The sequence below is a fragment of the Stegodyphus dumicola genome, chromosome 1 (genome assembly GCF_044657685.1).
Source record: "Stegodyphus dumicola isolate Sdum_Otavi_A_Nest chromosome 1, ASM4465768v1".
NCBI lineage: Eukaryota > Metazoa > Arthropoda > Arachnida > Araneae > Eresidae > Stegodyphus > Stegodyphus dumicola.
In genome coordinates, this window is record NC_140768.1 from 284948883 (window position 1) to 284964132 (window position 15250).

At 31.5% G+C, this 15250-nt stretch overlaps 2 protein-coding genes across 6 annotated transcripts in view; one reads left to right on the top strand and one right to left on the bottom strand.

Annotated features, from left to right (window-relative positions):
- The window catches only part of LOC118183362 (glutathione synthetase-like), a 53628-nt gene extending 51596 nt beyond the window's left edge, over window positions 1-2032 (bottom strand). Inside the window, exon 1 of the mRNA XM_035352870.2 lies at window positions 1546-2032. Within this exon, the coding sequence (XP_035208761.1) occupies window positions 1546-1615 (70 nt within the window). The 5' untranslated portion in view covers window positions 1616-2032. The remainder of the gene's footprint in view (window positions 1-1545) is intronic.
- A 546-nt stretch (window positions 2033-2578) lies between these two features.
- The window catches only part of LOC118183363 (tubulin epsilon chain-like), a 47183-nt gene continuing 34511 nt past the window's right edge, over window positions 2579-15250 (top strand). The window contains exons 1-6 of one of the 5 annotated variants that reach the window (XM_035352875.2): window positions 2579-2679; window positions 3122-3173; window positions 3373-3452; window positions 9632-9715; window positions 10055-10170; window positions 10596-10717. In XM_035352875.2, the coding sequence (XP_035208766.1) occupies window positions 3149-3173; window positions 3373-3452; window positions 9632-9715; window positions 10055-10170; window positions 10596-10717 (427 nt within the window). In that variant the 5' untranslated portion in view covers window positions 2579-2679; window positions 3122-3148. Of the gene's footprint in view, window positions 2680-2713; window positions 2970-3121; window positions 3174-3372; window positions 3453-9631; window positions 9716-10054; window positions 10171-10595; window positions 10718-15250 lie in introns of those variants that run through there. The other 4 variants (XM_035352872.2, XM_035352871.2, XM_035352874.2 and 1 more) reach the window with 4 other exon arrangements.

The following is a 15250-nucleotide window of genomic DNA, read 5'->3' on the forward strand; positions in this document are numbered from 1 at the left end:
TTTTGTTTGGATGCCATTTTGTTTTCACGAAGTAAAGGCATTTCCTCCCATATCAACATTTTTTTCCAACAATCTGGTAGCCGAATTACGCTTATGTTAGAACTTTTATGGAACAAAAGTGCTTAATCATGACGATGATTAGGTGCGAAATTGGGAGAAAGTGCAGAATCGCAAATTGCTTGCCGCGTTTTTAAGAATTGCACATACACGGTAACCATGTACACGTCGACCTATTTTCACTTAAAAAAACATCCAGAATTGCACAAGAATGGCATTGTGCACACTCTTGACTTTATCCATGTACACTGCTAAAGTCCTTTTATCGCCTTACCAAAATGTCGCCAAACTACATGTTACCATATTCCAAAGATTAGCCAATATTTTTAAAAAATAAAAAAAATATTAGTCATATCTTTTTTTTTTTAAGAAGTTTTATGATTTTTAAACAACATACTGGATTTTTTAATAAATATGTTGCAGTAACTTCAAATTATGATATAAATATCCTTAACCATGAAGAATTTCAGTAAATCTAAATAAAATTTTTAATAATACAATGAAATAAAATGATAAGTGCTTTATTTGACTAAGAAAACATTACACTAAAGGCATACTTTGTTACTGAAATTTACTGCTTACGTATTTAAAGTATGCAATACCATTTTGCAAAAACTCAAATATCTGAAACAATTTTAGATTTTACACTAAATCATGCAATACTAAATATGCTTTGAGTAACAAGATAAGCAGCTCATTTAGCCATGCATACTGGTAAGTAGCTTGCATGGTTAACAAAATTTCATTAATGACTTCCAATTATAAAAATTTTATGTTTCTGCAATAATATATTCACAGTTAGCAAGGTAGACATGTTCCAGATTAAAAAACATGTACATTTAAAACCTTTCTCATGTTTTACAAGTTTTTGTTATTCGATGCAAATAAATTATTACTAGTGTTCAAAAATATAAAAACAGTTTTCAAAGCATTCTACAGAAAATTTTCTGTTACTGATATAATAAAATCAGAGTAGCTTTATACTGCTCACTTTGTAAGTCATCAGAGTAAGAAATAAGCGAATCACAATTAGTATCACCATAAAAAAAAATTTAAAAAAAAAAAAGAAGAAGAAAGGAAAAGAGGCGTGTATTTCAAAAAATTTAGTGAGTACAAGAATATTATCTTTTTTCAGTATAAGCATAAGAAGGGAAAATATTATTGATTCAAATAGCTGTATTGTGAGACAAAGGCTAACTATGGACAAAAACATAACATGAACATATATTTGGCCTGAATTAAATAAATTTCTGGAACTCAACATCAGGGACTGATTGACAAACATTCATTAACAAATAAAGTGAATAATATGCTATTATAAATTATAAAGTGAGAAATACATTTTATTTATTCACTTTATATAAGTATTTCTAAATATAATATTAGGACTATTCTTACATATCTAATCTGATAATAAAGAACTTGTATTAATTAATGTAAGTAGTCATTGAAAGAAGAACAATGTGTGACCATTTTGAGAGAAAATACCTCTAGAGATGGCATAATCTTTGGCATCTTCAGCTGCAGAAGTTAACGCCTCAGAATGTAGTCTATACATTTTTCTGAATCTCAATACAGTTCTCCTTTCCAGCTTAAGCGCAACAAAACGCTCGACGATCAAAGTACATACGGAAAGTTTAGTCGGCCAGATGTAGAGATAACATTCGTCAACTAAGCATTATTGATGCGATAAACACGTGATGCTTTAAGTATTCAAAAAAAAATTTTTTTTTTAATATTGTTATTGATACTGGTAAGGAAAACGCATTATTTTTAAAGTTGATCTGCACGTTATGGAGTTGTTTTTCTTTTACAGATTTAAAACATCTGGCGAAGAGATACTTTATCTAAATTTATGATACGGAAATTTCGAATAAACGCAATAAAAAGTATTACATAAACCATCCTTTAGGTGCTCAACTGAAAATGATACTACGATAAATAAATGTTTAAAAAAATTGTGGCGATTAGCAAACTTAAATATAGCGGGCACTTGAAACTTCCATGCGTTCAGGCTATTGCCAACATTAATCCTAACCAAAGTAATGTAGGCTGCGTCAAAGTCTTAACTATATCAAAAAAATCATTTTGGTAATTCCCCTATGCTGTAAATTTAGAATTTAGTGTTGTTATAATTTCATTTTATTACTAATATATCAATATAATATAATTTCAATACATTAATGAATGACTTTGATGAAATAAAGTCTGAAAATCCTTAAGATTTTAAAGGAAACTAAGCGAAATAATATAGAAAATAATGTTAAGTACAAAATGAAACCAGCTAATAATCAATTTATTAATTTTTATACTTCATGTGCACTGAATTAAAGGATTATCAAAACTCATATTTTTGCTTCGTATTTATAAACATGAAGAAACGAGCCTAAAATTATGCTAAATCTTGAATTATGTAATATTTTTTAGCCGTATGATTTTTTTAAAGTAAAACTAGTAGTTATAATAATAAGATGAAGCCAAGGGTCTGCTTTGAAGGAAGACAAAATTTTACAAAAATGTAACACACGGACTCCTTGATGTGACCAAGCTAACCTCCTTGGATGTGACAATATGAAAGAAATAAATAACTGATAACTTTATCAACAGATGGAGCCACCATAGGTAGAGTTTTCATTTAATTGCAATGAAAGTGAATCGGTGCTAATTCTCTTACAGTTCTAGAATTATGGGATATGTATTGGAATTTCAGTGTTTTGTGGAAGGAACGTAATTTGTCAAATTTCTTCGTAGCATGGTAGTTTTGCAAAAAAACATCGCCTTATCTAGCGTAAAATGTAAAATTCCCAGTACATGTAACTAGATATACAAGTATATCGAAGGCTTCTCGTCGAATTTAATATCTTTTGTATTTTCTTAGAAGTATATATACTATCTAACTTTCATTTAAGCTTGTATGATTTCAATACTTATTTGTTATTCTAGCGTCTAGTGTAATAAATGATATTGTTTGATGTTTATCAAAGAAATTTGAAATATATGCAAAGTATGTTCCGATTACTGAGGTATTATAAATCTCATTATTTTCTGTTAATTTTTTATGTAGGAAATTTCACTTTGAAAATGATAAAAAATGCCCCAGTCAATTTTTATTCAAGGTAATTTATTTCTTATATTGTTTTATTCAATAATAATAATGGAAAATTTAATCTTAACTATAAAATACATTTTGCTGCTATCAGATTATAAAGTAAATGTTACTTGCAAAAAATTAAAATAACGGGTTAAAGTTTTGTTTACCTTTTCTCTTATTGAAATATGGGGTTTCATGTTCTTCTACTTCATCATTTTTTCCAGTGGGCCAATGTGGAAACCAAATTGGTTGCCGTTTCTGGGACCTTGCTCTTCAAGAATATCAACATCATAAAATTTTATCTGTAAGTATTTTTATAGTATAAACTATCAGAATTCAGGGTGATGGAAAATAATAACGCAGGTAGAGGGACTAAAATAAGCAGATTTTGTGATGAAATGTTTGTGCAGAAAAGGCACTTTGACAGGGTATAGGATACTGTTGAACAATAAGTGTTCTTCTGATATAAATTATTTCTCATGTGGATTTAGAGTGGTATGCATTATTACGTGAATACAGAACTCCTCAACATTCATTTTATGTATGGCACTTTGGTTTAAATGAAAGCTATTCAGAGGAGATCTCCAAGTATCTCCTTTGGCCAGCTACTCCATTTTCATCCTCAACTTCTAGATAAAATATATGTCTGCAAGTTCCACATTCATACAGTGAGGCATACCACTTAAAATTCTCATAGAACATCTGAATGGCAAAGAATAGGGTATTCTTCTGTTATCGGGACCAGATTCAAAGGTGTGTGTATGTATAAGTGCTCATGTGTGTATGTATGAGTGCATATGTGTGTGTGTGTATGAGTGCATATGTGTGTGTGTGTATGAGTGCATATGTGTGTACATATATACATGAACACATACCTCCAAGAGTGAATGCATGCAATTCTGAATCTGGTCCCGATAACAGAAAAGTACCATGAATAGGTGTCTTTCTTTTGTTGTGTAATAAGAACCTCATTCTCTTGAGATAATCTCATAATCTAATCACTGTGATTTTTTAGTTGCTGCTGTTTGATTCATATTGATTGCATCTAACTCATGATGAAATTTGTTTTAGAAGAAATCACAGACTTATTATATTTTGTTATTAATCATTTTTGACATGGTTGCCAAACAGTGCACTTTATCACCAATAATGGATAAGCATGATGTCACAAAACACTCAGAAGAATTAGAGCCTTTATAAGAGAAGGGTATATGATTTTTAAACTTATAAGTGGGAGAATTTTGCTAATTTTGCATATATTACATTTTGCATAAATATTCCCCGTTCAGTTTCATTAAATATTCAAAACATGGTGCACACAACACAGTGCAAGTCAATTAGTAATCACGGCTTAGAAATAAAAGTAGGTGTAGGTATTGTCAGATTTTATCCCCACTCAACCTCATGTTATTATCTCAGCTAATTTTGCTTCCTGTTCCATCCCTGTAATTCCCATTTAATTATTTTATATGCCTTATTATTAATTAATTATTTCTCCACTTTTATGGCTATACTTCCAAATTACATCCGGTTTTGAAAAGATTCTTCTGTTAAAACCCAATTGTTTGCCTTAAATTGCTCACTCTTGCAATCAGTCACACAGTTGTTTTTTCCACATTGGCTTTTTATCATCACCTTGCTTCTGATCATCTATTGTTATCATTAAAAATTGTTATTGTTCTTATCAGTTCGTAGAAACATTAGGTTATTTTGAAGCAGAAGATATGAAAAATGAACAGTGCCCTCTCTAGAACCCAAATTCTGGACCTCTCGAAATATGCACCAAGTGTGCCACCCGTTACACCATGAAGGCTTGCGGAAAGGAGGAAGAAAATACCTTATAAATTGCTATCATCTATTAAAAAATCATAAAATTCTTTGATTGAGATAGGAGTGAGGCCGAGGTGCCAAAAATAGAACATGACTGTGTTCATTTGAACTTGACATTTTGCTTTGCCTGTAGGCACACTTAAACGCAGTAGTGATGAGTTTTCATCCACTACACCAATGTGGTGGATGATAACCCATGTTGCATCTTGTACCTTTAGCCAATCACATTTTAAGTAGAGGAGAATATGAGGAATTATCGCATTGCCTCGTACACATACTTGTAATGTAAGTTGTCAATGCAAGATTCAGTGACTTTATAGAAAGCATTGGTTAGACTGATGTGTTTTCTACAATGAGAAAATGAGGTACTCTTCTGTTATCGAACCGGAAATTAATTGTGCAACTGCAGCGATTCAAACTATAAATTTCTGGATATGCTAACCATTTATGCGACTAGAGTATAAATGGGAAAATGCAATAATTGTTTGCATGGATAAGTTCAAGATGGGGTACAGTCAAAAGTCGTTAATTCGGACACTCATAATCTGGAATGATCTATAATCCGGACCTCAAAGCTACAAACTTTCTGCGCATGCGTCAAGTTGACGCATGCGCGTAAGACCTTTACAGCTATGGATATAAGTGTGCGCATGCGCATAATACGTTTACACATGCGCGTTTAATGTATAACGGACGGTATAAGCTAAGCTAAAATTATCTAATTCAGTTAATGTTGCAGATTGTGTTGTTCCTTAATCTTCAAATTGGATTCGGCTTATTATTTTTTGCAGACTGTTAGAGCAATTTTATAAAAGTAAGCTTGAACTTTCGATTATGTCAAATAGAATTTCCGATATATATTTACTAATATGCAAAGGATCTACAAAGCGAAAGTATGTTTCAAAGTCCATCAAACAAAAAGTGGAATTACTGCAAAAAATGGATAAAGGCATAATCCTTTGTTTATGTAACCATTCCGAAATCTGTTTATCAATTTCACGCTGCTCTGCGGGGGGAGGGGGGGAAGCCGTGGCACGCAATGTATTGGAAGTTGATCTGTCAGCACTGTCTTTATCTTCAAGGCAGATGTTTTTATTTTATTTGGCTTATAATTCCTTACTAAATGTAGTATTTCATCTCGATGTACTCTGTCTTTGATATGATTTAAATCAAATTCCTCGTCATTATAATTCACTTCCGATAGTGAAGAAAGTGACACAGAGGTTATTGAAAACGAAAAAATTTCGATTGACGAATTAGTCGGTATTGTCGACACAGCAATTATAGGACTTGAACAGCGGAACTTTGTAACTGAACAAGAAATTATGTCTGTTTATAGAATTAAAGAGAAAGTATTATCACATAAAACGAAGCAACTTAAACAACTTACATTGAAAGAAATGTTTAATAAAGTAAACAAATAAATATTAAGCTTTTTCTTTTTGTAAATTTTGATACCCTTTAGATCATAATTGTTCTTTATTTCATAAATTACGATTTCATATTTTTAATTTTATAATTTCTGCATACCATCTTACCAGATTTAAACTGATGATCTATAATCCGGAATCACCAAAGTCCTGACGAGTCCGGATTAACGACTTTTGACTGTATATTTAAAAGATTGTGATTTTTCACCAAGTAGAGATCAAACTGTACTTTCACCATGTTATAAAACATTTGCTCGCTCATCAATTCATACTAATTTTCTAAACTTAGTTTAACTGTGTCTTAACTTGACCTCTTTAAGTGTAAGCAGCTTAACTTATTATTGCATGAGATCTATTTTGCAGATGAATTTTTTTAGCCAGAACAAAATATATACCAGTGTCTCCCAATATATATATACTAGCATCTCCAATATATGTACCAATGTCCCAATGTCTTTTTTCCTGTGGAACACTTTTTAAGTTCTAAAATTTTTAAAGAACACTAGAGTAAATTTTGTTTTTCTAGTGATGATAAATGCTAGCACAGATAAATTAGTTAACCAAAATAAGCGTTTATTCCAATTTTCATGTTATACCTATAAAAGAAATGTTTCAATTTTTAATATTTCAAAAAAAAATTTCATAAAACTAATTAAATAAAACATCTGCGTAGATGGTTGTTAGGGGAGCTGACTGCGATACAAAAGGGCCTGGGTTCGAATACCAGAAAAGATATGCTTGTAACTGTTCGTCTCTTCATAGGAGGCAAAGGTGTCCCTCCTATTAGGTGCCTCCATAATAAAGTGACTACCTCTTCTGGCCTTAGTAGTGGCAAGCTGAAGACAGCTGAGGGCCTGCCATTGGAAAAGAAAAATTTCAATGATTTTTGATGTGTTTGAGTCTTCAAGTTACAAATTCCTTTTATATCAGGCATACTGTTAGAAACTTGAATTTTTATATCAAATACAATGTAAAGTTAGTTTCAGTATTTGGATTTTGTTACAGTATAATGTGAAAAAACTTGTCTTATTTCAAATACATTATCATGAAAGTAAGTAAAATACAAGTAGCTTGTTTTCATAAATTTGGATATTCTTCTGACAAATTATCCAAAATCTGCTTATAGATAGATCTTGACACATTTGTTTGGCTTAGCTGGCACTGAGAAAGGATTTCAAATCTAAGAATAGCTCTTCTCACTGCGGGAAATACTGACCAAGAGTTCTGCGAAGGAAAGCTGTCAGATTTATTCTCTTCTACCCAGAAATCCAGAATATTAACTTTTGTTTCAAAGATGTAATTTTATCCATTATATTAAAAATCAAAAAGTTTCTTCTTTGTTATAATAATTTTTTTCCATTATGCTTAGTAAATATTATTTGCTAAATAAGCAACACTTATTAATGGCATAGGGTTCGTTAAAAATTACATGAAATTTTGCCCCAAATTGTCTTAGATTTTGAACAGTCTTGGCTCTGGATAGCCACTTTACTTAGTACATAATAAAAAAAATGCATTATATTGGTTCCATTTCATAAAATTTTAAATAATCTAGATTGGAGTGGTTACTAAAATTTCAGCCAAAAAAAGTTTTTCTTAAATAAATCTTCTCGAACTTGCATTTTGTAGGTTAACATTATTAATTATTGCCAGATTTCATATTTGAGCAGCAAGAAATTGCAAAAGAGAAAAGAGGATTAGCTCATAAAATGAAAATTTTGGAAAATATACTGCAAAATAATCTAGATTAGAATGGTTACTAAAATTTCACCAAAAAAAGAATTTCTTAAATAACTCTTATCGAACTTGCATTTTTAAGGTTAATGTTATTAATAATTACCAGATTTCATACTTGAGCATCAAGAAACTGCAAAAGAGAAAAGAGGATTAACTCATGAAATGAAAATTTTGGAAAATATACTGCAAGTTTATATGTTTTCACTTTAATTTTTTTCAAGAGTAATTTTGAATACTGTTAAATACCTAAAAGCAGAAAATGTATCATTGTTCTTTAACCTCAATTTCATATTTTTCATGGAACACTTGGTGACTATTTGTGGAACACAGTTTGGGAAATGGTGATCTATACATTGACACACAGCATATAACCCTGTGCCATTTATAGCCAGAAGCACAGAAATTATGTGTTGTAATGGAAATTTTACAAAAGTATTCGATGTTCCATTGAAAGCCTGCTTCTTTTTAAGAGAAATAAAATATTTCATTTACAAAAATAAACGAAAAAGGTACTATTCCGTTTTGAGGGCCGTAAAAAAATTGCAGCGAAAATGTATTTGCAAAAGCGCCAAATCTAGCAAATGTGCCCATTTCACAGCATACTAAATCTAGCGTACACGCTGAATTGAAATTACGTTAAGTTTAGACAGCTCTATATTTTTTAAGATGCCATTGAAATACCAGTTTAATTTTTGAATCCTTTTCTCATAACGCTATGGATTTAACAATTTGGGAATTGCCCAGTGATGAAAAGTCTGCACTGGAATTTTTCAAAGAATAGGCATCATTCATTATAGAAAACTATGTTTGAACTACCAGGGGGGTGAAATTATGCTTTAGCGATAACTCGGTAGTGAAGTAGTGATGCAGGAATCCATCCAGTTATGTTTAGCCTTTTTTTTATCTAAATTATAATAATGATTTGAAATAGTTGTTTATGCTTCCATTCAGTTATGTTTAGCCTTTTTATATATAAATTATAATAATAAAAAAGTATTACATGAGATTAACCTTTCATCTAAATTAAAACAATAATCGTAGATAGTTATTTACTATTATACTTCCTTTCTTGAGTTAGGGTTGCCGCAATTATTTTTGGCAGCACTGGCATCAACACTAGTTTGGCGACTTTTTACGGTCCTCAAAACAGAATAGTACCCAGAACGAAAAAATTATTTATGATTGCAGATTTTACTGCATATGACTTGCAGACATTTATATGTCTTAGTGCAAACATTTTAAACTAAAAGTATGAGATATGGATTCATTTGTCTAGCTGCTTCATAAATACTGATATCTAAATTTTCAGGATGTGTTTGCTTGAATCTTATGATATTTATTTTAAAGTTCTAGTACATTTCAAACAAAAGTGATTCAGTGCTTTACTGCGAAAGATCAGGAGAAAATATTTGAAAGCAATAAAGAATTGTTTCGTAATTTGTAAGAATTTTTTTTTCATCTGATTTTAATTAAATATTTCTTACAGTTAGAAGATATTAGTAATTTTTTCAAGCCTGTTGATGTCAAAAATAAATCCAATGTCAACATTTTAGATTCTGTGAAAGCAAGGGTATGTCATAGATTTTTATTAAACTGTCATAATCATAAATGATAATCTTCTTGGCTGATATAAATATTATTTTTTAATTAATTTATATTAAGATACACCACTAAATAATATATTTATTTTACTGTTTTTCTATACCAATGTAAATTTATAATTAGATACAATTTTATTTAATTATTATAAAGTTGTTTTATCTCTTTTTTCTGTTTATTTTTTCTTCCTTAAAATTAGTGTTCTGTAACTCTTTAAAATATATATTTTTACTTATGTAAATTAATGTTGTTTTTCTCTTTATTCACTTATTTCTTATGTTAATTAAATATAAATATTATTCTAAACTAGGCAGTCATGATTGATATGGAAGAAGGGGTAATCTCAGATATATTACGTGGACCTCTTAAAAAACTTTTTGATAGAAAGCAGCTAGTTACTGATGTTTCAGGATCTGGAAACAACTGGTGAGCTCATTTTTGTATGCCAGCAGTTTTTCTTGTAAACTTAGGATTCATATAAGTAAGTTGTATGAGGAAATCTTTTCTTAAAGTTAAGTGGTCAGGGAGAATATGTTATATGTTCCGTAGTTATTTTTATTATAGTGAAAGGATTAAAACACACAAGCTTTCATTTAACATAGGAAAATTATGATATAATTTCAGAAGTCTTCAAAAAATTTTTATAGAAAGCAATGCTTTACTTGATTTTAATTTTCAGTGCCCCACCATTTATCTTTTCCATTTCTACTTTTCTAAATTTTGTTATTTGAATACACTGTTTTAAATGTTTTTTTTTTTTTTTTTTTTTTTTTTTTGGTTGCCATTTTTATACAGGTCATTTTCCTTTATTTTAACTCAGTTATGATTTATATGTATTCTTTATCAATTAGGGCTATGGGGAATAAATTTTATGGTTCAAAATACCATGATCAGTTAACTGAACTATTCAGGAAAGAAGCAGAAGAATGTGATAGCCTTCAATGTTTCTTCTTGCTGCATTCCATGGGTGGTGGTAAGTATCCTATATTAGTTATAGTGTTTTCTCTTTTTCTTAATGACAGTTGAGGCCATGCTCAATTTTTTGAACTAAAGAATTCAAATAACTTCTTCGTAGGTAAAACATATCTAAAAAAGAGTATTAAAATATTGTAATTTAAATAATTACTTTGTTTCATATTAGAATATATATCCACAACTTTTCTTAATTAGATAAAATTTAGAGATCATTTATTTTCTTTTAAAAGCTGATGAATTATCATTTTGCAGAGTTTAGAATACCTATTCATTTACTTTGTAACAGATTCTTTATAAATAAAACATCACATCATTCAATACACAACTTTGCTATCATGTTTATGAATTATGTAATAAAATTACTAAATTTAAGATATAAAAAAATTGTACTTGTGTATTATCCTATTGACCAGCCAAGCGGTACAATTTAGCACCAATTAATGGATGAGTGTGACTTCACAGCATACCCGTAACATCTGTGCTTCTGTTTCATGTAACTTAAAAGCCATTTTTTGTTTTTGTCACAAGGATAGAATTTAAGTGTTATTGCTTTTTCTTACAGTTTGAAAAAATAAATAAATAAATAAATAAAAGTTTGGGGCCTGCCTTCTAGAGAAGAGCAAACAGGGAACTATTTTCAAATTTATGAAATCTTACCATCAAAAATAGAGTATGTTAATGGACAAGCTATGATGTTTTACTTAAAAATAGATAAACAGTGGCATTGTAGCTCCAAAAGAAACATGGTTTGAGAACTCTACAATCACATTTTTAACTGCACCTGGTCAAGAGAATTAACATCTCTTGAGTGAGGGAAAACATAGTATGAATCCTGAAGCAGTAATAGATTGGAATAATTATCTGCAGAAAGCTTGTGCTCATAATGTTTTGAACAGAGCTTCTTGTAAAACCAGAGGGCCTGACGAAATAGTAGAAATAGACAAAAGCCTTTAAAAATGAAATGGCTCGAATATTTCCACAGCAGTGGCTATAATTTAGTGGATCGGGCACAGACTGATGAATATTTCATTGTAAGAGTTGCAGATAATAATGCAGCTACTTTGATAAAAGCAATAAGAGAAAACATCGGTGATAAATCTGCAATTATTTTCGATTGTTGGATAGATTATAAAAATAGATAATTAGAAGTTGCAAGATTTTCTCATGTGAAAGTGAATCTTTGGTATAATTTTGTAGATCCTGAAAAGTGGTGCACATATCCAAAACATTGAAAGACTCTGGGGTTCAGCAAAAATGACACAATAAGAAACACTGCAGTACCGTGCATCAGCACTTAGATTCCTATTTGAATGCATGTATGTAGTGCTGAGTTCATAAAGAATATATATTTCATATTTTAAATGCCATTAGGGATTTTTAACCACCGGAATAGCTAACATAAGTTTTCATAAATTGATTTATTATTTTAAATCTTGAATGAATATTTATATACATTTTTATACTGAATTTATAATTTGTATCTTTTGACAATACAAGCAAAAAAAAAAAAAAATGAAGATCTGAAGGCTTTCAGATTTTATATTACGCCCCAAAGGCCATTTTTTTAAACATTTTGTGTATTACCTTGTCATTATTAATATGTGCAAAGAACATGATATTCTTTGCACTTAAACCACATAAAATTCAATTCAACAGCAATATCACAAAATATTTAAAAACAGCATATCTCTAAAATTTCTGATACACAGTCTTGCACGCAGAAGATAAAAATATTTTTTTCCGTACATTGTTGCCATTGCTCACTTTGAAAGCGTTGTGTTTATTAATAAAAAAATTTGTTAAAGTTTTACGAAATTTAAAGTAGATAATAAAACAAATTCAAAATTCGGGCTTCCAAGTGCCCATATTTGGTTGGAGGACTATGTTATTCAAAATTTGATGCTGTAGGTACCGTTATTTTTTTTATTCATTAACATTCATGCAGAATTTTCATTATTTAGTTTTTTAAATATAATATATGGTGATAACATTTGGTGACAACAATTTGAAAGGGGAATGAATGCAGAAAGTTGTTATATGGCTTTATTGGGAAGCTCAATCCAAACATATAAAACAACTCAAGTATCACGGGAACATAGAGATGTAGTCTTTACAAGGAAATCATTCCAGTATAGTTTACATACAGGGGTTGGACAAAAATATGGAAACACCTTTAAAAAAACATGTTTCTTTGCTTAATATGGTGTAAGAAAACCGTTGGCATCCAAAACAGCTTGCAGTCTTCTCGGAATGGATAAATACAGTTCCTGTATGTTTGCCAAGGGAATATTATACCATTCTTCCTGCAAAACGGTGGCAAGTTCAGATAACGATGTTGGCGGTATATAACGAGAACGCACTTTCCGTTCCAATGTAGACCACAAAGGTTCGATAATATTCAGGTCTGGTGACTGTGGTGGCCAGGGGAGATGGGACAACTCATCCTCATGCTCAGAAAACCAGTCCTGGACAATGCGAGCTGTGCGAACAGGGGCTTTGTCGTCTTGGAAGACACCATCACCATCGGGGAACAAAGTTTGTACCATGGGATGAACTTGATTGGCCAAAATGTTCACATAAGTCTTGGCAGTTATGTGCCCTGACACAGTTATCATGGGGCTAGCAGAGAACCACGATGTGGCTGCCCAAACCATAACAGAACCCCCGCCATGTTTCACTCTTGGCAACAAGCAGTCTGTATTATAGGCTTGAGGTGGCGTTCTCCAGATGTAAACTCGTCTAGAAGTGGGAAAAGACTTGTCAGACCATATTACTCGCTTCCACTGCTCTATAGTCCAGGCTTTATGACTTAAACACAACCTTTTCCTGTTACGGGCATTAGCATCACTGATGAGTGGCTTCTCAATTGCAGCACGGCCAGCAATTCCCTGTTTATGAAGCTCCCTTCTAATTGTTTTGGTACTCACAGGGTTCGGTAGCACAACATTCTTTTCAGCAGTAACTTTTGCAGCTGTGGTCTTCTTATTTTTCTTCACAATTGCCCTTAATGACCGTCTGTCACGATCACTCAGGACACACTTTCGTCCACGCTGTGATTTAGCAGATGATGTTTTTCTGCTTTTCAAATATGCGGAATAAATCTTCGATATGGTACCTCTTGAAACACTAAACACCTCGGCTACCTTGCTTACGGAAGCACCTACCATACGTGCTCCAACAATTTGCCCGTGTTCAAAGTCTGTTAACTCTGACATAATGCAATGACAACCTCACATAACAGTACTCCGAACAACAACTCTGAATAACAACTGAACTGTTTAGCACATTTACGAAGTTGTATAGGTGGCGTCAGTAGTCAAAAACGCCAGCGCCACCTACATATTTCATTAAAATCAATCTTTCTTTTCAAACATGCATTTCACAAGGTGTTTACATATTTTTGTCCATCCACTGTATCTCACCACGTTTCTGAGACTCTTTATCTAGTTTTAGGCATATAAGAAGATGCTCTACATTCATGATGCCTGAATTGCAAATTTGGCATATATTAGATGGAATGATGCCAATTTTATTAAGATGATGATGTGCCATGCAATTTTGGCCTGTTTGCAGTCTGAAGTTTGCCACAGCCTCTTTACGGGTTTTTTGACAAAACGTTTTCCATGTGTCTTGAATGTTAGCCCAGGATTTGTTGTTGATTTTGCTACCTGGTCAAATTTAAGAGTATCCATTAATTTCTCAAAAGTATGCTTTTTAAAAAGAGATGGACTGTGAAGTGGTTTGCTGCCTTGTGATTCTAGTTTTCCACTCTTGGCTAGTGAGTCAGCGTTTTCATTACCATCGATACCTACACATGAAGGGATCCATTGAAAAATGATTGTTTTGTTGTGTTTATAAAGTTTGTTAGAGGTTTGTCTTATTTGTGAGATAATCTGGGTATCTCTGGTATGATTTATTACTACAGCCTGAATGGCTGCTTTGGAATTGACTAGAATAACTCCTTTAGAGAAACAATCGATCTTTATCTGGAGGTTTTTCAGAGCCAAGGAAATTCCAAGGATCTCTGCATCAAAATTCGACATGAAATGTCCAGCAGGAGTACATTGGGAAAAAGTTTACTGTATACACCAGCCCAATGTTATCTTGTATTTTAGAGCCATCAGTGTACACTCTAGTCTATTCAGGTTCAGGTTATTGTTCATATAACATACATAATGTGTTTGATTTTAATATTGCATCAGGAATTTTTTTCCCTTTCTAAGTCATTAATATGTAGTTGATATTTGATATCAATATATTCAAGGGGATTAACCATGGCCTTGTTACAATTCATTGGTTTGTTTTCATCTATTTCTTGTAATAATTTCTCACGAACCTCTAGGAAAGACATTTCGGTCTTCATAGTACTTGGTTTGCATTTGTTCATCCATTGTGATCTATGGGATGCTTTCATTTTAATGAATGTACCAACTGCTTGTTTCTTGATTTCAGTAGCAGTTGATGGGTTGGAAGTATAGCTTTACATGGCTGTAATTGAGGTAGTTTTTACCGCTTATGTGATAATCTGAAA